At 43.4% G+C, this 21442-nt stretch overlaps 1 protein-coding gene across 6 annotated transcripts in view; it reads right to left on the bottom strand.

Moving 5' to 3' along the window:
- si:dkeyp-115e12.6 (centromere protein F) overlaps positions 1-21442 on the bottom strand; it is a 99714-nt gene that overhangs the window by 39148 nt on the left and 39124 nt on the right. For 5 of the 6 annotated variants that reach the window (XM_034180869.1, XM_034180874.1, XM_034180872.1 and 2 more), the window contains exons 7-9: positions 5332-5528; positions 1804-1929; positions 774-902 (exon numbers count right to left, since the gene is read on the bottom strand). In XM_034180869.1, the coding sequence (XP_034036760.1) occupies positions 774-902; positions 1804-1929; positions 5332-5528 (452 nt within the window). The remainder of the gene's footprint in view (positions 1-773; positions 903-1803; positions 1930-5331; positions 5529-21442) is intronic. The other variant, XM_034180871.1, reaches the window with a different exon arrangement.

The following is a 21442-nucleotide window of genomic DNA, read 5'->3' as shown; positions in this document are numbered from 1 at the left end:
TCAATTATTTGTGTGAATAATGTTTGGCCAAAGTTCAAAATTATTATTATTATTGTTGTTGTTTTCAAGACTGAAACAACTAAAAAAAGGTATTCATTTCCATGAATGGATGTATGGGAAAGCTTAAAAGAAATAAAAATCACAACACAGTCCTCTATCTTTCCACTCATGCAATTTGTCACAAACATACCTACTACTGTTCCCTTCAAACTTTACCCTCATCCTCCAGCCATGATTTAGTAAGAATGCTTAGTATTTCTCACAAACAAGTCGAGTTTATTTCATGCTTTAGTCAAAGCATTCTGCACTGTCAAACAGAGTCACGCCACCATTACCTTTGCAGCTCAAACTTTCCACTGGGGAGAAACCGAGCAGAGAAGACAGAGAGGAGAAGAGGGCAGGTAGTGAGGAAGGGAAAAAAACAGAGAGAGCAAGCGATTGATACAGAGACCTTGACAAAACAAGGGCAAGAAGCAAGCATGGGAAAAAAAGTGACAAAGTTATTGACCTGTGGTACAACTAAATATAAAGTCCTTAGCAGAGAGAAAGAGAGACACAAAGAGAGAAGAAGAAAACAAGACAGGAAATAACTGGAGAAAAAAAAAAACACACCACATGCACAGACTCAAAAAAATAAACAATGGCAGATAATTTTGGCACCATGTTTTCACTGTTGATACAGAGGAGATTTAAAGGCTTCAATTTCACACATGTATGTCTGACTGTGTACATTAAAAGCCTTGTTCATATGTACATACATAGATGATATCTACCTTGTCAACCTGGGCCTGCAATGCATTATGAAGTGTCCTGGCCTGCTGGAGCTCCTGATTGAGCTTATTCACCTCTTGCTGATGATGCTTCTGCAAACACTGACACTCCTTCTGAAGCTCCATCACATCCTATGCAACACACAACAGTTGATGAGCCAACATCTTTAATGTATCAACTGAAATATATCTATTACAGTGGTCCCTCGCTATATAATACGGTTCACCTTTCGCAGCCTTGCAGTTTCGCGGATTTTTTTAGTCTAATTTTGCATCTCTCTTTTTTTTTTTACAGCACATTGTGTTCTGCGTCCTCATCAAGCAGGCCGGTCGCGGCACCGCGAAGGGAGAGTACGCGCATTGTGTTCTGCGTGTCTGTTTACAAGAATCTTCTTGCCCAGAAGAAAAAAAGAGCGCCAACAACTACCCATAACTGTGTTCTTCACTCAGAAAAAGACACCTGCACCGAGGTGTGATGAAGAGGAACTGTGAAATACTAGTCAGTCACTATTAATAATTTCTTATGTGTCCAACCTCGTAGGTTGATCGTTAAAATTAAATTTGTTAGTTCTAAAAGCCATCATAATTATTTATAGGAAAACGTTCTATTTTTATTTCTCAAACAAATGTTTGGGCCTGAAAACAGGTTGGTCTTATTTTTCTACTAAGGTTTGAACTTTGAGAGTGTTTACACAAGAGAGAAAAGTGAGAAAATGTTAATGCCTGTTTGAGAAAAGTATATAAAGTGTGTAGTGTATAAAGTGTGTAGTGAGGGGTTTTACAGCCTTAAAACGTCTATAATAACTGTAAAAAATAAAGCTGACTACTTCGCGGATTTCGCTTATTGCGGGCTATTTTTAGAACTTAACTCCCGCGATAAATGAGGGACCACTGTATAACCAAAAAGAGAATAAAAAAGGGGCTGATGCTATTACTCTTAAATGAGAACAAATCTTTTCATTCTGTGTGTCATTTCTTTTAGCAAAGTTCCAGCAATACTTCTGATTTTTCACCTGTCACCCTGTTGCCTCACCGTCTGATGTTGTTTCTCCAGCTCTTTAATGCGCTGCAGGTGATGCAGTCGGCTGCTCTCTGCATTCTGCCTCTGACACTTCAGCTCCTCTTGTACCTGTTTCAGCTTCTGCTCTACTCCAGATGTCTAGTATAAGAACACACATGAAAATTCAGTAAGGTATATTTTCTATTATACATTCCAAATCTAAGGTGGAACTCTACTAGTGTATACTAAGGTATACCTAAATATCTTTAAAAAAGAGAGTAGAGCCACTTAGGTGCCTGGTTTTGAGAACCAGGGATGGTAGGTTTATAATAATGTCAATAGACAAAGTTGCTTGAAATGTAAAGCTAAGTGAAATATTATGCATTAAGGCAATCAAGTTACAAAAGCAGTTTCTGCGCAGTATTTATATGCGTTTATAAATCACTCACTTGTCAATGCCTATTTTCTGACTAATCATGGCATTGGTTTGTCTGTGGTGGCATGGTGGATTACTGATTAGCACTGCTGCTTCATAGCAAGAAGGTCCTAGGACCAGGACCTTTCTGTGTGAAGTTTGCATGTTCTCCCCGGGTTCGTGTGGGTTCCCTGCAGGTGCTCTGAAATCCTCCCACTTCCAAAGCCTTGCAGGTTAGACGAATTGGAAACTTTAAGGTGCGTTTACACATAACCAAGACGCGTTACGAATGTCATTTTTCTGTCATTCGTGACACATTCCTGACATTCTTAATGTGACTTAACACATTTGTATAGGTTTCTTAATAGTGCGTGTTGGTGCGTGATATTCTTGATATTCGTGGAGCATGTTTTTGCCTGTCAAAAAATCTTCCACGAATGTCACACACCACCCTCATTTCGTCTCACGTCGTGGAGGTCGCAACTGAGCATGTTAATCCATCTTGATGAGTAGTGATCCTTAATAGAACGTGACAACGTTCGTAGTGGTTCCTGTGATGGTTCTTGGAGCCCAAACTGTCACGTGTTATTATGAAGTGATACGGAAACTGTCAAGTTTTGACACGACTTGTAATGCGGCGTCACATTTCACTGCACGCCACAACAAATGAGTTTTCTGTCACGTGTGCACAATTAAACTCGGCTCCAAATGTCGTTCCACAGTTCCTGGTGAAGCTCCTCAGGACGCTCCTGCGGGTGTTCCACCTGCTGTTTTAACCGATGAGCGGGAGAACAAGTCTTGAGCCAGAGGAGCGAGAGGAGACTCACGTGCAGCCAGACATCTCTGCACCTCCTCCAGTCCGGCGGAGGAAGAAGTGCGTGCACAATTAAACCCTGCTGCACCGCATTCAGTTTGATTGCTGACACCAAGTCGGCTAAAAGTCTAATTTCAGTGCTCTTCAGCGCACTCCTGCATGTGTTCCACCTGCTGCATGTGCCTGATGTTTGGGAAAATGCGCGAGACGACAGCTGCATGAAGCCACACATCTGGCTCTGTCCTCCTCCTCCTCCTCCTCTCTGCACCACTCCATGGCACAGAGCCCAACTACGCATGCAGTCACAACGTTCTGAAAAACTGGAGCGATCTGAATTTGGTTGGATGAATATGGGTGTGTGTGTGGAGACAATTCACCTCATTCACAACGTGACAGAACTTAATGATGCGCTGTTCCGCGCAATAGCGTGGAACACTATTCTTGACCGTGCGTAATGGTTCCTGATAATTCTCCAGCACCACGTGCCATTAATTGTAACGTGTGGTAACAGGTTGCAGCAGTTCCTGAGGAGACCTGACGCCTCTGCCCCGAATCATCACATTCGTGATCAGCTGCCAAGAATGTATACTTCGTGGCATTCGTGACTTGTCGTCGTTATGTGTAAACGCAGCATTAAACTGACCACAGATATGTGTGTGAGTGCAAATGAGTTTGTTCCTCTATATGTGGCCCTGTGATAGACTGGCGTCTTGTCCAGGGTGTACCACGCGTCTTGACCTATGACTGCTGGTATAGCCTCCAGCATTCCCCCCCCCGATTTGTAGTAAGTGGGTACAGAAAATGAATGAATGGTTTGTCTGTTATCAGAGTTAAACAAAAAGTAATTGATTTTTAGCAAATGTTTGGGTGATTATCCATATTTAGATGCACTTTAAGAACTAGCATTGATCCAAGATTGCAAAATGGGTTTTTGAGGGCTCTCCCCACCACCACTTTAATTTTATTATTATTATTTATTGGTCAATAGCTCCCAGGTTTAATTTATTCAAAACTAAAACAAACAAAGAAAAAAATGTTAGTTTTCCCAGTACAAAGAAAAAAAGTTGTATATAGTCCCTGAGGCCCATTAGTGTTTATTCTTGGACACCACTGCATGAAATGACAGATTGTTTGACTAAACCTGAATGAGAAGCCAGTCCATTGCAGGTTACTTCCCTAGCCAAGGCCGGTAGCTATTCACAGCTGGATGAGAAATGTGCATGAAGTGTCTTGTCCAAGGACACAGACGGGTAGTGTGACAGACCAAAACCAAATCTTATCCCAAATCAAAACTAACTCCTATCCCACTTAGCTACCTGCTCTACATTATAAAGACAAACTAAACCAAAATTTATTGCAATTGTCACAAAGAGTCTCTGACATCTTCTCAGTAAATTCTGGCATTTACCGGCTCCTGCTCTGTTATATGCTAGCATGGACTGGATATTGGAAGGACTGCTGACCAACAGTGGTTTAGGTGCCTTTGTTACCACAAAAAGTTTACTGAAGTCAAAGTGTCAAATGTCTTGACATTTACTTATCTTGGCAGTGACATTCATATCACTGGGTCCTCACTTTTTGAGACTGGGAGACACATGGGAAAAAATTATGGAGTCATAAAGTTCCTGAACAAATATGTTTGGTGATGCAGATAAATTTGCAGGACAGCGAATGTCCAAGTCTTTAGGTCTCTGACGTTTCCTGTATTACTGTATGGTGTGAGACTTGAATGCCAACTAGCAACACAAGACAACAACTAGATGTTTTATTACTAGGTCTCTTAGAACAGAGATGAGGCCTACCGCTTCCAGTGTGATGCCATCAGTGATGGCATCACTGATGGCATTTTTAACATGTCGCTAACTTCCCCGGGCATAATCCAGCACACATGTGCCTCAGTATTTGGAGACCACAGCAACTTGAAAAGGCTAAAAGGATGTCCACAGTTCACCTGGCTGCATTAAATAAGAGGTTCAAGACAGTTCAGTACTGACCCTGCAAAAAAAGTAATGTTAAAAAAAAAAAAAAACAAAAAAAAACAAACGAAAATAACACTGAAACAAGTGTTACCAGAAGTCTAAAACTAAAAGAAAAACAGTGTTTGGACCAAAATTAAGACTCCAGAAGTGTCTAAAAATAAAGCATATGTGTGATTCCTTTGGCTGCTCCAGTTTCACTCAGGTTCACAACAGTAGCATAGAGAATGCATATAGAGAATGGGCATAGTGGATTTTGAACCCAGGACCTTTTTGCTGCAAATGTGAAACAGGGACTATTTATTAGTGTTTTTAAATCAGTCATTAGGGTCTCAAAACTGGAGGTGTGGAATTACCCGTTCAGTCTCTTGGGTCACACGTGTGTGCGCCAGGCTCAGCTCGTCACGGACTTTCTGCAGGTTGCGCTCCTTGGTAGCAACCTCCTTCTTACTCAGCACCACTTCATTCTGAACAGATTTCAATGTCTCAGATGTCACACGCAGCTGCTCCTCCAGAGTAGCCACACGACTCCGTGCATCTGACAAAAGGGCTGCTCAAAAAAAAAAAAAAAAAAAGAAAGAAATCAGACTGTCCAGAAACTGAACACCATCAACAAGTGGAATAAAACTCCATAGGGACATGAAGTACAGTGGGGTAAAAAAGTATTTTGTCAGTCCCTGATTGTGCAAGTTCTCCTACTTAGAAAGATGAGAGAGGTCTGCAATTTTCATCATAGGTACACTTCAACTGTGAGAGACAAAATGAGAAAAAAAAAAAAATCCAGGAAATCACACTGTAAGATTTTTAAAGAATTTATTTGTAAATTATGGTGGAAAATAAGTATTTGGTCAATAACAAAAGTTCAATTCAATACTTTGTAACATAATCTTTGTTGGCAATGACAGAGGTCAAACGTTTCATGCAAGTCTTCACCAGGTTTGCACACACTGTAGCTGGTATTTTGGCCCATTCCTCCATGCAGATCTCCAGATCTCCTCTAGAGCAGTGATGTTTTGAGGCTGTCGCTGGCCAACATGGACTTTCAACTCCCTCAACAAATTTTCTATGGGGTTGAGGTATGGAGACTGGCTTGTCCACTCCAGGACCTTGAAATGCTTTTTACGGAGCCACTCCTTTGTTGCCTGAGCGGTGTGTTTGGGATCATTGTCATGCTAGAAGACCCAGCCACGTTGCATCTTCACTGATGGAAGGAGGTTTTGGCTTAAAATCTCATGATACATGGCCATGTTCATTCTTCCCTTAACATGGATCAGTCATCCTGTGCCCTTTGCAGAAAAACAGCCAAAAAGCATGATGTTTCCACCCCAAGCTTCACAGTATGTATGGTGTTCTTGGAATGCAACTCAGCATTTTCTTCCTCCAAATATGATGAGTTGAGTTTTTACCAAAATGTTCTATTTTGGTTTCATCTGACCACATGATATTCTCCCAGTCCTCTTCTGGATCATCCATATACTCTCTGGCAAACTTCAGACGGGCCTGGACACATACTGGCTTAAACAGGGGGACACGCCTGTAGCCTTTGTTACTTTGGTCCCAGATCTCTGCAGGTCATTCATCAGGTCCCTCCGTGTAGTTCTGAGATTTTTGTTCACCGTTCTCATGATCATTTTGACCCCACGGGATGACATCTTGCGTGGAGCCCCAGATCGAGGAAGATTATCAATGGTCTTGTATGTTTTCCATTTTCTTACAATTGCTCCCACAGTTGATTTATTCACACCAATCTGCTTGATTATTGTGGATTCACTCTTCCCAGCCTGGTGCACATCTACAATTTTCTTCCTGGTGTTCTTCGACAGCTCTATGGTCTTGGCCATGGTTGAGTTTGGAGTCTGTCTGTTTGAGGCTGTGGATAGGTGTCTTTTATACAGATGAGTTCCAACAGGTGCCATTAATACAGGTAACAGGTGGAGAAGAAGATGTTACAGGTCTGTGACAGCCAGAAATCTTGCTTGTTTGTGGTTGACCAAATACTTATTTTCCCACCACAATTTACAAATAATTTATTTAAAAATCCTACAATGTGATTTCCTGGATTTTTTTTCCTCATTTTATCTCTCACAGTTGAAGTGTACCTATGTTGAAAATTACAGACCTCTCTCATCTTTCTAAGTAGGAACTTGCACAATCAGGGACTGACTAAATACTTTTTTACCCCACTGTATAATTTATATTCAGTTGAAAATGCAAAAACTGCACCCAGATTTGCACAAAGTAAAAAGTGGAATCACATTTTTGCAAGTTTTACTTTTACCATAAACTACTTACAGTTTGAAATACTTTCTACCCAATTTCTACTAGAAAGTGATACGAACTGGGCAGCGCAGTCTCGTTTGAAGGTGGGCGCTAAAGGTCTAAAATGTGACGCATATGACTCAATAATCCTGCATCCGGGGACGTAAAACACGCCACTTTCTCTGAATTTTTGGGCAAATTACATGGCAAAAAAAGTGAAAATGCAAAGAAAAAGTGACTATGTTGTGAAAAATGGATGTATTACAGTTTGTTTATGACCCGGAGCTCAAACATGTCGAGCCGGTTGTGCAGGCAAGAGAACATAGCTACTCTGTCAAGGTGTGTAGGCTAACACTTACCGACACGACCTCTCCCATTTTTCTCGTCTTCCCTTTGTAGAAGAATTTTTAGGTCCATATTTGAACTGTGATGAACTATCAAGTGTCCTGATCCGAACTGTATGTCCTCTGGTTGAACTAGCAGGTGTTCAACCCAAAAAAAGGGCTCTATTAGTCATTTAGTCTGTCAGGGGCTTTCCAAGGCCTTTTAGGTGCTTTCCCGCAGGCCACGTGCGGGGGCCTCAGGCCAGCTGCACGTGTGGCTGAGGCCACGTGCGGAGGGGGCCTCAGGCCAGCTGCACCTGTGGCTGAAGGTCTTTTAAAAAAATCAGTAGTAAATCCTTCATGTTTTAATGGGAGCGTTTGTCACATTGAAATAATGGCCTAACACCTGCTTAGGGTTCACTAGAGGACGCTTCCAATAGAAAACCATGTCTTGGGAATGAAATAAATAAAAAAGTCGAAGGAGGCGTGATGCCCGCGGGTCTCCAATAAATAGACGAGCGCGGTTGTCATATTCAGTCTCTCTAGAGGACTCAGTTTGTCTAAGCTTTGTGTCGAAGGCTTAAATAAACTTAAAAACTCTGTGCATTTTATCTTGCTTAAGGCTGAATTATTCTAAAGTGTTGTGTCCTCTTTCTAGCATATCACTTGCAATTAGTTTGTGTTATCTAAAAGACGACATCCTGAGAAGACCAAAAAGACGAGCCGCGACAGAACTTGGCGAGCCAGCTTCAGGAGGGTCCAGGGGCATTCCGGCAGCCTGGGGCAGTCCAGCTCATCCCTCCAGACCGTAAATAACAGTGATCACGAATAAAAGGTAAGCAGAAACCTTTTATAATTTCTGCACGATCTGGAGGAGTGAGTCGGGATTTCCGCCCAAGTTGACAGGTGATAGTTTTTAATTGCCTCTTACCCAAAAGAACCTGGACTAAGAAAATTGATAAGAGACTAAAAAAAGATAAGATTGAAAATTATCAGGCCTTGTAGATAAAATGCTCAGAAGGTGTGTGTGTTCCCGGGAAAAAGAATGTCTATGTGAGTGAAAGTTCAGGAATGTTCATGAACTCTGGTGCGGAAAGAGTGCGTGGAGAACTAACCTGGATGCTTGGGGAATAATTGGTGTTGAAATTCGTTACTAACGTGCCGGCTGATAGCATGCGCTGTAGGGGTTAATTTAGGGGAGTATACTGACAAATAGATACAAGGTAATACAAGGTTATTTAAAGAGTTTAACAGAGACTGAAGTGAAATAAGTGAGAAAAAAGAGTTTAACAAGAGAATACGTGCAGAGAAAGCACAAGATAAGCGCCTGAGGGGGCGCAGTAGAAATACCGTACGTGATAAAGAGATTTAAAAGTGCAAAGTGGCACAGCTGACAGTAAGTAAAAGAGCTCAATAAAGGATGTCATTTTTTAAGAAAAGAGAAAAACTATAAAAAAAAAAAAAATAAATAAATAAATGAAGAGTTAGTGCAGAATACATGAGAATTAATGAAGCAGAAAATAGTGCAGTAAGGCACCAAATACACGCTTGTGGGGCGTGGGAGAAGAATAAGTAATTAAGTACACAGTAATATGAGTTTTTTTATAAGAAAAGAAAAAGAGAATATTTTCAGTGCAAAGGCACATTAAGCTCACGAGGAGCTCAGTAAGTGAAAAAAGGTAGAAGAAAGTGCAGAAAGGCACAGGATTCGCACGCGAGGCGCGGTAAGGCGTAGAAATAAATGAAATATTGTATGCTCAGAAAGGAGCTGGTGAAAAATAATATATTAAGCACAGGATACGCACGCGAAGCGCGGTAAGGCGTAGAAGTAAATTAAATATTGTACGCTCAAAGAGGGCTTGTAAAAAAGTAATATATGAAGTTGCTGACAGCGCCGGAGAAGCTGTCTAACGTGAAGAAGAGATACATGCTTAAACAGAACACATTGGTGTTAAGTGAATAAAAAGGTTGTTTAAAGCCGCGGAGTGAAAAGTGGCAGAAGTCTAGATAGAGATATATAGAAAGTTGTTTTTAATAATTTTTGTGTATAAAGCTGTTGAAAATTGTGTGTGGGAGAGTGGAGAGTAAGCGGGGAGGTGCAAGCAAAAAGCTGTGGGCTTGCAAGCTGGCTGACATACAAGATTAATGTGAAAGAGTACGAGGGGGAGGTATTTAGACCCAACAGGAGGACTTGGGAGGTGCATGACAGGCAGAGAGTAAAGTGTGAAACAGAGACAGTGAAGAAAAAGACAGAAGAGTGCTATGTAAATACAGAAAAGGTAGATATTATTTCAAAGAGAGAAAACTAATAAACAAACATAGCAGAAAAAGAAAGAAAAACAAAAAGAAGAAGATGCAGCAAAATCCCTGATGAAAAAATTGGTGCAGATGCAGTTGGGAGAGCTAACCAAAGTCAAGAAAGAAAAAACAAAGACCCAGGCACCAATGATGACCCCTGTTCCTTCTGAGTCGGCAAGCACAGGCCCTACGGCAAACACTGCTGCCACCTTACAGGCACCTGTGGTAACAGCCACACAGAGCCCCCAAGGAGCAGCAGGGAGCACTGCTGCAGGAGAAGTCTCAGCACCAGTGGAGCATCACTATCACTACCATAGCACTGGCACACCCGGAAATGGACCCACCTACAGTCATGGGTGGAGAGGAGAGTCACGGAACTTTCAAGGTCAAAGAGGAGGGTGGCGAAGAGGATCTCGCCAACCTTCATTTGGAAACAGATTCCAAAACTCAGCTCCCAGGAACAGTCAAGCGGGACCGCCTATGGGACCAACACCCCCAATAGGGGATCAACCCTCTAATGAGTGTTGGAGCTGTGGACAACCTGGACATCGAATGAGAAATTGTCCGGCCCGACCTTGGGTTGGACCCTCTGCCTATTGGCAATAGGGAGGCCTAGAGAAGACAGAGGGGGAAACGGTGGCATTGGCTATTTCGATGATACCTAAGGAAGAGCCAACCGTCACTGTTAATATACAAAACAGAGATTTCCCTTTCATGGTGGATACAGGGGCAACATACTCTTGCATAGGGAAAATGGGCGCTCATCTCCCCCTCTCTGGGTCTGTAATTAAGACCATCGGCTTCTCTGGGAAAACTCAAATAATACCTTTGACACGCCCACTTCCTGTAACGATTGCAGGAAAAACAATTGAAGCACCCCTGTTATACTCACAAAATACACCTGTGAATTTGCTGGGAAGAGACATTTTATGTAAGCTACAAACCCAGATATACTGCAAATACACTTTCCTGACGAAGCACTTGCCAACATTATGGTGCTTATGGACATGGAAAACAAGGTCCGACCTGTGCAACCCATGGTATACTGGCTGAAGTTACAACCAGAAAATTCAAATCTTCAACTGGAATGGGAAAAATGGAAGCCCTGGGCAGAACAACACTATGAAGCAGTATGTACACCTAGTTTACCTTTACATGTCACCCTGATGTTCGATGCTAAACAAGAACAAACTGACTATGCATGCTGCTGGGATGCATTGATGAATCAACGGCTGTTTCACATAACCACCACAGAAATTTAGTTAGGCCCCCAAGGGGCCGCAGCTTCTGTCAAGCTAACTTCAGCTGAACAACAATGGTATCAAGTGCCGAATGCCATGCCTCATGTGACCCTTTTAGTCTCAGAAAAGTACGAATCCCATGACCTAGGTCCAATGGTAAAGACAGCCTCAGAAGTTGAAGAATGGCAAAACATGGAAAGTCCACAAGTACATCTGTCAAAAGACCAGCAGTTTATACGAATTAATTTAAAAGTAAATGATGAGGCTATAGCTCAAAAAGTGGAGCTCAATCCTAGACCAGAGGGACAGATGGTGTTATCGGCCCAACAAGAGAAATTGTTAGAGCAAATACCACCAGTGGTGTGGTCCAAAAGCAAAACGGATGTAGGACTAGTAAAAACAGCCTTACCAGTAAAAATAAAAGTAAAACCGGGAGCAAAACTGCCTCACCAAAGGCAGTATCCATTAAAACCTCAGGCTATTGAAGGCATAAAACCAGTAATTAAGGGACTAATGGCAGCTGGAGTTCTAATAAAAACTGCAAGCCCATGCAATACTCCTATCTATCCTATCCCTAAAAACAATACCAAAGAGTATCGGCTGGTACATGATCTGCGTCCTATCAATGCAATAATAGAAATGGATGCACCTATAGTACCTGATCCGCATACTATACTATCAAGCATCCCTGCTGGAGCAAAATGGTACACGGTAATCGATCTGTGTTCAGCCTATTTCAGTGTGCCTGTGCACCCAGACTCACAACATTTGTTTGCATTCACATTTCTGGGACAACAGCTAACGTATACACGGCTACCTCAGGGACTGAACCTGTCCCCAGCCATCTTTAACAAAGTCCTGGCTGAAGATTTACAACACCTTGACATACCCAGTACATTGGTGCAATATATGGATGATCTCCTTATTGCATCAGAGACTCAAGAACAGTGTGAAAAAGATTCATTAATTGTATTGCATGCATTGGCAGATGGAGGTCATAAAGTAAGTAAGGACAAATTGCAGTTCTGCAAACAACAAGTAGAATACTTGGGAAGACAGTTGTGTGGGACCACGCGATGTATAGCCCCAAGCCAAGTGGAGGCTATAGTCAAGGCTCCCAAACCCCAAACAGTGGGACAGATGCTTTCATTCCTTGGGATGGCAGGGTACAGTCGGCCGTGGATTTGTGATTATGCTATAAAAACTGCACCTTTGCGTGCCATGATTAGAGCAGTGGGGCAAACAAGCAATGCAGCTCTCCTCGTCTGGACAGATCAGGCAACGGGAGCTTTTGAGGCCCTAAAAACAGACATGCAATCTGCTCCCGCGTTAGGTAACCCAGATTATGGGAAACCTTTCCATTTGTATGTTACTGAAAAAGCTGGATATGCTTGTGCTGTACTAATGCAGGAAACAAATGAAGGAAAACAACCATTGGCCTATTATAGTACAAAGCTTGACAACATTGAAACAGGATTGCCACCATGCTATCAGGGTCTAGCAGCAGCTGCCTTTGCATTTCAAAAAGCATCATCCATAATCATGGGACATGCAGTAACGTTGTACACGTCGCATCAGTTACATCCCCTGCTAACCAGTCAACGTTTTGTCTTAACACAAGCTAGACGCTAGATATGAAGTTGTGTTGTCCGCTCCAGAAATAACAATACAACGTTGTCACACGGTGAATCCCGCCACCAAATTGACCACACCGTTAGATGGTACTCCACATAACTGTGTGGCAGAGACAGAGAAATTTTTGAGAGCCAGAGAACATTTGTATAATCACGCCATAGATGCAGATCTAACCCTGTTCGTGGATGGCTCATGCTTTCGGGATGCCGCGGGATTGCATGCGGGTATGGGGATTGTTAAACTAAACACGGATGGCGAGACCTTTGAATTACTGGAGTCCCAAGGAATTGATCAGCCTTGTTCAGCCCAACTGGCAGAAATCAAAGCCTTAACTATGGCTTGCCAGATAGCTAAAGATCAACGTGTTAATATCTACACAGACTCAGCCTACGCTTATGGCGTATGTCATGTACATGCAAACATTTGGAAACAAAGGGGATTCCTGAGAGCAGATGGCACCCCTGTCACTCATGGAGAAGCGATTTCCCAACTGTTACAAGCTCTCCAATTACCGTCTGAGGTAGCCATCATTAAATGTGCAGGTCATCAAAAGAATAATAACATCATAGCTCAAGGTAACAACCTAGCAGATGACGCAGCGCGCAAAGGAGCACAAGGAGAAAATATGTTTCCCCTGCTAACCATCCAAGATTGTGCCCCACTGGTTTCACTTGACGCACTGATAGTGGCTCAAAGTAGGGCCAGTGGAGAAGAAAAACGAATGTGGGTTAAACGAGGCGCTATTGAGACACGCAGTCAGGGGCCAGCGGACAAGCTGTGGCGCAGTAGTCATGGACATTTTGTGTTACCCACCAATTTATTACGACATGCAATCATTTGGGCCCACGGACCCGATCATTGTTCGCGAGTCCAAATTATGAACAAACTAAAAGCTGTCTGGTGGTCACCATATATGGCAGCAACAGTGGACCGTTTGTTGAATGAGTGTGAGGTATGTGCACAGTACAATGTCCGGAAATCATTCACAGCCCCTTTAGCCCACATTCCGGTCCCTGATGGGCCATTCAGACATCTTATGATGGATTTCATAGACATGGGAGCTGAAAATCGAGTTAAACGAATGAGATATGTTTTGGTAGTGATATGCAGATTCAGCCGATGGATTGAGGCAGTAGCCTCTGCAAATCAAGACCATAAAACGGTAGCCAAATTCTTGTGCCGAGATGTCTTTCCAAGATTTGGCATTCCAGATACTATCTCATCTGACAACGGTAGGGCTTTTGTAGCCAAGGTTACACAAGAAACATTCAAACAATTGGGTATCAAACAGAAGTTTGGGTGTGTTTATCACCCTCAATCAAATGGGGCAGTGGAACGGGCTAATGGCATTTTAAAGAACAAACTAGCAAAAATCATAGCAGACAGCAATGGCAAACTAACCTGGCTGGATGCGTTGCCGCTTGCTTTATCGTCAATGCGCTCACAAACTAACCGACTAACCCATTTGACACCATTTGAAGCTCTTACAGGTCGGCCGATGCCTATTCCATACCTGAGAGGACCCTACGAAGGACCATCGCTGGAGCAGCTACAAGACGAATGGCATAATTATCTGAGACAGTTAACCCAAATACACAAAACTATCTTTTTGCAGGTCAAAGGTGCTACAGAAGACAGAGAAGCAGAGATTCCACTCGAAAATCAGAGCATCCAGCCTGGTGATCTGGTTTACGTCAAGGTGTTCAAAAAGAAGTGGGACAGGCCCCGCCGAGAAGGTCCTTTTAAAGTTATTCTTGCCTCACGTACAGCAGTCAAAGTAGACGGTAAGGACACTTGGTTTCATTTAAACCACTGCTGTAGGGTTGGTGGCCCAGCGCCCCTGTGGCCTCGGCAAGCTCGTCTTGGCAGAGCCACCGGGCCAAGGGGGGAAGCAGGAGAAGCCAGAGACCCTACAGCAGCACCGAGGGACGGCCACGCCTCCCTGCAGCCAGAAGAAGCACCGAGGGAAGGCCACGCCTCCCTGCAGCCAGGCGAACACTGGCCAAGGCGCTCACAGAGACTGATTGAACAAAGACGACGCACAGCTTCAGAGAGTAGTGGATCCCTGCCAGATAGAGCAGCGACAGACTCAGATGCAGACTCAGAGACAACTGGAGACGTAGGCCAACAGACAGACAGAAATACAGACCGACAGATAGACAGGCCACAGGAGACATCAGACTCGGACAGCAACTCAGTAGATTTACCGACAGAAGAACCGCAGGAAGTACAACCCAGACAAAGCACAGATACACCACACATCCCTAGTGACAGCTCATCTAGTGACAGCTCACTTAGTAGCACATCTAGTAGCACATCTCAACAGTCATCAGAGCAATGATTAAGGAATTATTCAAGGGATTGACAATACTACTGGTGGTCAGTATGGGAGAAAATAGACATCCAAAACATACAACGGACTGTGCCGTGGCCATGGCCGCAATAGCAGCTAAACAAGGCATTCTAAACACAGGAAAAACATATAATTTGGTATACATTAAATCAAAAGCCTACAAGAACATAGGAATACAGGGAAAGCTGGGGGATTACATATTAGGTGAAGCCATTAGCATCAAATGTGAAGAGGAGGGAACACTCAACATAGAGGTAATTTGTGATAAAAGAGGATGCAGGGAAACCAAGCAAGACGTAACTGTTACAGTACATGAAGCCACAAAATGGGTAAAAATCAAACCAAGGAAAAAGAGGATAATTAGAAGCCTAGAAACAAGCAGTCACTTAGGGAGATGGGATCCCAGTACAGACCTAGCCCGCACACAAGGGTTGAAGACCAATTTATTTTACCAATGGTTGAAATTTTCGGCTAGGCAGATCAGTGAAAAGCCTTGCATAGCCTGTCACCGGAAAGGTGTGATACCTCAGGCTAAACCCCTACCTGATATCAACAACTGTTATAGGAGTCCCCAACATAACTCAGACCAAGCAGAATGCTATACACAATGTGTTATGAAAATGGCAGTAGGTGATGAAAAATATGCTGCCGACAGTAAACTTTGTCCAGTGCCCCTAAGTACAGAAGGAACCGTTCCACCTATGATTAAAATAGAGAAAGGGATGATACACCCATTCTGTATAGCTAAAGGCTTAGTAGCACAATACATAAGCGATTGGCAGGTAGGGACGACCCAGCCAAAACACCACATACAGTGTATGCAAAAGCAGCAAGAATACAAACCGGCTAAAACAGCATGGAACATTACCGTCTGTCACACCCTGCCAGCAGCAGGCATACAGTGTGAACAAATAGTACCGGCCACAGGGGGGTCGGTAATTGGACTGAATCTCACCCATGCTTCATGGGTATCTACTCCAAATTTAGCTAAGGGAACGGTACCCTTAGCTGACATCTTTTGGATATGCGGACAAAGAAGGAAACTCCTGTCATCGCTGTCCCCTAATTGGAAGGGCCTTTGTGCTCCTGTGATGCTCACAGGAGCTATAACAGTAATTGAAATGCCAAATTCAATACAACCCATGCCACAGAAACTTCGTAAGAAAAGAGGAATAATGACGTTTAAAACAGACTACAACATCACAGTAAGAAACGGGATACCAGAAGGGATACCCCGACAGTTAGAAGCCATAGACAGTAGCAGAGTTAAAGCAGATGAAGATGCGGATAAATGGGGATGGGCATTGGCTCTGTTCGGGGTTACTCCAAAAATCCGTTCTAGGTTCCAGGAGGTGCAGTGGATTAATTACTTGTGGTATAATCAGCAAAGATACCTGAACTGGACATTGGCAGCTGTAGGAGCCTTAACCGAACAACTGCACGCCACCTCGCTAATGACAATGCAAAATAGATTAGCTATTGAGATGATGATGGCTGATGAACAAGGAGTTTGTATTATGATCAAAGCCACCGAATGTTGCACAGCTATTCCCATGCGTACAGGGGAAGACGGAAATTTGACAGAGCTCTTAATCACACTTGAAGAGATGCAACAGGAACTGTTAAGTAACTCCATAGGAGGGAGAAATGAAACTGACGATTCTGGATACATTGTAGGGAATGGAATGAATATTGGCCCACTGTTTTCACTGTTTGGGACTCTAAGGAGAGGGTGGATATCATGGAAAGACTGGTTATACCAGATAGGTGTAATCTTGGCACTAACAGGGGTGGCGGTCTTGCTGGTAATATGTTGTGGTATTCCCTTGATAAAATTTCTGGTCAATAAATTGCTTTCATCCACAGTAGGACAGCTCCCACTGTTAGCCATCCGAGCCCTAGAAGAAAGCACAAACGAAACAGACAGAGAACCAGAATATATGGAAATGGATGAAATACCAATTATCCTCCCCGACAGCCCCCAGCTCCCTAATATTGTGGCGTACACCCCAGATAGGGAGGACTGGGATGGACCGTGCTTGGTGATATTGTAGACGAGGAAGAAGACATGCACGCACATTTACATTCACACACATGCACCCACAAAAATGAGGGATAGGATAGACAATATCTGAAAGAATGACATGGAGCTGTAATAATGAACGTATATGTATATTACTAGGACACAGGAGTATGGCTGAGAGACCAGACTCCCCTGATCAGGGACCTATGCCTGATCTGCCTCTATCAAGTCTGATTGGACTCTCAGAACTGTTTGGAGAAGAGGATATGCAGGAGGGATGGTCGAGACATGATTGGTCGCCACAGCCGCCTTCCATCCAGCAGCTAAACCAGTTGGCAACAGAAGGATCTTCATCGTTCCAGCACCTGGCGATGACGGCTTCACAGAATCTGCCTGCAGCAAGAGTCGGCCCGAGGACTCCACCATCACCTGAAGGACCCTTTGGACTCAGGAACACACCCCTTCCGCAGATGCCATGGAGACAGTCACATGTGCCAGGGGCAACGATACCCTCCAGGGGAGGCAGCCAAGGTCGGCCATATGCAGCAACCGCCCGAGTGCATCCTAGACCCAATTCACTGCTAGGACCTGTCCCCAGCTTTCCACCCCCAAGGCAGGAGAGATATTCTGATCAGCCCAGTACCTCTGGAGGAGGATCAGCAGGGGTAGACCTTAGCCAAACTCACCAGGACAGAGGGGAGCTTTGTACAGGCTGCTAAATGCCCAGAGTGTCCCACCCACTTGCCTGTGCGACATCAACAATACTCCCCACACACGAAATGCCTTCTCCCTTGTACTTCCTGTCCCCTGGACTGCACAACCTTAATCTGGTCATGGTCACCCCACAGGACATGGCAATCTTGGTTCGAGAGCTTCGTCTTCCACAAGAGTCTGTTCCAAAAACCTTGGAGCAGCTCCTGCCCCTCACAAATCACATTCCCCATGAGCTATTTGAGGAAATCATGCCACAACTAAGTCAGACAGCTGCATACCTGTTCAGGATACACCGTGACAATGCCAACATCTCTTGTGCTCAGGAGGGCCTCCATACTCAACTGTGTGGTCTTCAGTCTAGTATGGACATGCTAGCCTGCATGATGGAGCATATGGAAAGGGAACAGCTAGGGCTGGCCACCACCACCCTGAATGTGGGCAAGAATTCTCTGGGGGCCCTGTACAACCTGGCCAAGCAGCACAAGGAGCTGGAAAGATCCATCAGAGAACTGCACGACTGTCTGAAAGCCAGAATTCCTGATCCTTCCCCCACTACCCCTGAAAGGCCAACCTCCCCATGTTCCCCAACTTCTCCCAAAACTTCAGATGCTGAGTAAATGCTGAGGAGCGCGGACTGACGTAATGGCACTGAACACGGACTATGATCTTGGTTCTTGAGTTTGAATTGCGGACTGGTTTCAGAAATCTGAGTGTAACTAAAAACAAAGAAGGATATATGTTAGTAACGAAAGTTGGGTAAATGTCTGTCCTTACCATCATCTGCGTAACACAGATAAAGCTAAATGCATACACATAGATATCACATTGCAAAGTTATAAAAAGGGGACCCTTACACGGCGTGTTTGTAGATTTAGTAGTAAAGATGCACCATAGGGACCCCTTTTTTCTTAAATTATAGCATGCCTCAAGAGACATGCATTGCCTAAATTTGGTGTCTGGCCAAACGGGCATTAGAAAACAAGCTGAAAAAGAAGAAAAACAAAGTGGAGAATGTTGAGAAATGGCCTATAATGAAAACCATTATATGATTGACTAAGGCAAATGACTTAAGGACGGACATGAAGGGAAACCATTTATTGTGTTTATCATTTAACTAGACATAGCTGCGCTAACCTTAGAATAGTTTCTTGATTGGTTGACTAAATAGTGGTAACGTAGGGGTTATTTGATGCATTTAAATAATAAATGTGTGACGCTTTAACAAAATAATATGTAGAACCAAGTATAATGGGTTGGAGCCTCTGGTTGAGTGAGTCAATAGATGCCAGAAGATGATTGGTTGCACTGATGTCAATGTGAAGCCTTTACTTTGCCATGATTAAGAGGTTGATGTAACTTGTTTTATGTGGCCATTTTAAGTGCCTTGAATTACACCAAAACTCAATGTTTGAATGTCACCTTGTGTTGATATAATCCAGCTAATTGCTCACCTTGTGCCTTAGTATGTAGGTTCACCTGCACTGCAATATATTTACCGTGTGAAGTATCACTGATATTCATATCCGCACCAGAGTTATCAGTAACTCGAGTGATGTGTTTTTCTTTTTTATTGCAATGCACAAATGAGGATGTCTTGTCAGTAAACAACCCAAGAGTATAGTTGATGTAATGGGACTCTTTCGAGTCCCAGAGGAGGGACTGTAGAAGAATTTTTAGGTCCATATTTGAACTGTGATGAACTATCAAGTGTCCTGATCCGAACTGTATGTCCTCTGGTTGAACTAGCAGGTGTTCAACCCAAAAAAAGGGCTCTATTAGTCATTTAGTCTGTCAGGGGCTTTCCAAGGCCTTTTAGGTACTTTCCCGCAGGCCACGTGCGGGGGCCTCAGGCCAGCTGCACGTGTGGCTGAGGCCACGTGCGGAGGGGGCCTCAGGCCAGCTGCACCTGTGGCTGAAGGTCTTTTAAAAAAATCAGTTGTAAATCCTTCATGTTTTAATGGGAGCGTTTGTCACATTGAAATAATGGCCTAACACCTGCTTAGGGTTCACTAGAGGACGCTTCCAATAGAAAACCATGTCTTGGGAATGAAATAAATAAAAAAGTCGAAGGAGGCGCGATGCCCGCGGGTCTCCAATAAATAGACGAGCGCGGTTGTCATATTCAGTCTCTCTAGAGGACTCAGTTTGTCTAAGCTTTGTGTCGAAGGCTTAAATAAACTTAAAAACTCTGTGCATTTTATCTTGCTTAAGGCTGAATTATTCTAAAGTGTTGTGTCCTCTTTCTAGCATATCACTTGCAATTAGTTTGTGTTATCTAAAAGACGACATCCTGAGAAGACCAAAAAGACGAGCCGCGACACCTTCTCCACTGGGAACAGAAAAAACTGAACTTTTTGCGACTGCTACTGTGATTGCAGCCGAAAACAAAACAGTACACCATTTTTCCATGTGAAATAATGCTATGTTTATGTATCGCAACAGCAGGCTGTCCCCGGAAGTGGTCTAAACCCACGATATCATGCAGAGGTTTAAACGAGACTGCGCTGCCCTATTCAAATGGTCTGCAAAAAATAAGAAAAATAGGCAACATTCCTTTTATAAAAAGGTTTACGCTTTAGTAAGTACAACTAATGAACATCACCTATTAAGTACATCACCTTGGGGAGGTGATGGTCTAGTGGTTAAGGCACTGGGGTTGAGACCAGAAGATCCTCGGTTCAAATCCCAGCCTGACTGGAAAATCACTAAGGGCCCTTGGGCAAGGTCCTTAATCCCCTATTGCTCCCGGTGTGTAGTGAGTACCTTGTATGGCAGCACCCTGACTTCGGGATGAATGTGAGGCATTATTTGTAAAGTGCTTTGAGCGTCTGATGCAGATGGAAAAGTGCTATATAAATGCAGTCCATTTAACTGATGGTCTTCACAAAAAAAAAAAGGGTCAATCTATACAGATCAGCTGACTGATGATCAGTTTCTGCTGTTCTCTATCTCAACACTTTTACTAGGCCTGTAGCTGCCAAGTTACAAAGCAAACATTTCAAGATACATCCTTCTTTGCCTCAAATGTTCTCTTCTGTATCATTTAATTTTACAGCTACAAGAAATCTAAAAATAAAAAAGTGGGCGATGTCAATATCGTTGCCTGGAATGGAAAAAAACTTAAACTAAGCTATAAATAACTTCACTTAAGTTGATTTTGAAAGATACTTTGGAATATTTGAGGTACAATATTGTAATCACAATTCATTCTGCTTAAAAAGGAGGACCACAGCCATGGATTAAAGCATATATATATATATATATATATATATATATATTGGTCTCACAGGACGGCTTTGAGATGGCGTTCAGACAGCTGTCGGTGGTTTTTCCATCGAGTGATTATCCGAGAAATTGTGGATGTGCCTGGACATGCCAGAACATGTCCCGTGAGGCTTCATCACGGCGTTGCTTTGCGCCATGCGGTACCGCCGCGACGCGCGAAGCCTCCGCTCCTCTTTCCATGACAAAAACTCCTGTAACAGTGGAATGTGCCGTTCATTTCCAAACTGGATGCTGTGTTTTATCCGGGACGTCGTCTGACTAGCACAGGAATTGTGAAAAGACGTGGACATCATCACTTTTTCGGCACATTGAGACAGACATGCGGAGGAATTCCGC

Source organism: Thalassophryne amazonica, chromosome 11 (genome assembly GCF_902500255.1).
Source record: "Thalassophryne amazonica chromosome 11, fThaAma1.1, whole genome shotgun sequence".
NCBI lineage: Eukaryota > Metazoa > Chordata > Actinopteri > Batrachoidiformes > Batrachoididae > Thalassophryne > Thalassophryne amazonica.
Note: the sequence above shows the minus strand (reverse complement) of the source record. Positions and strands in the feature narration are given on the sequence as shown.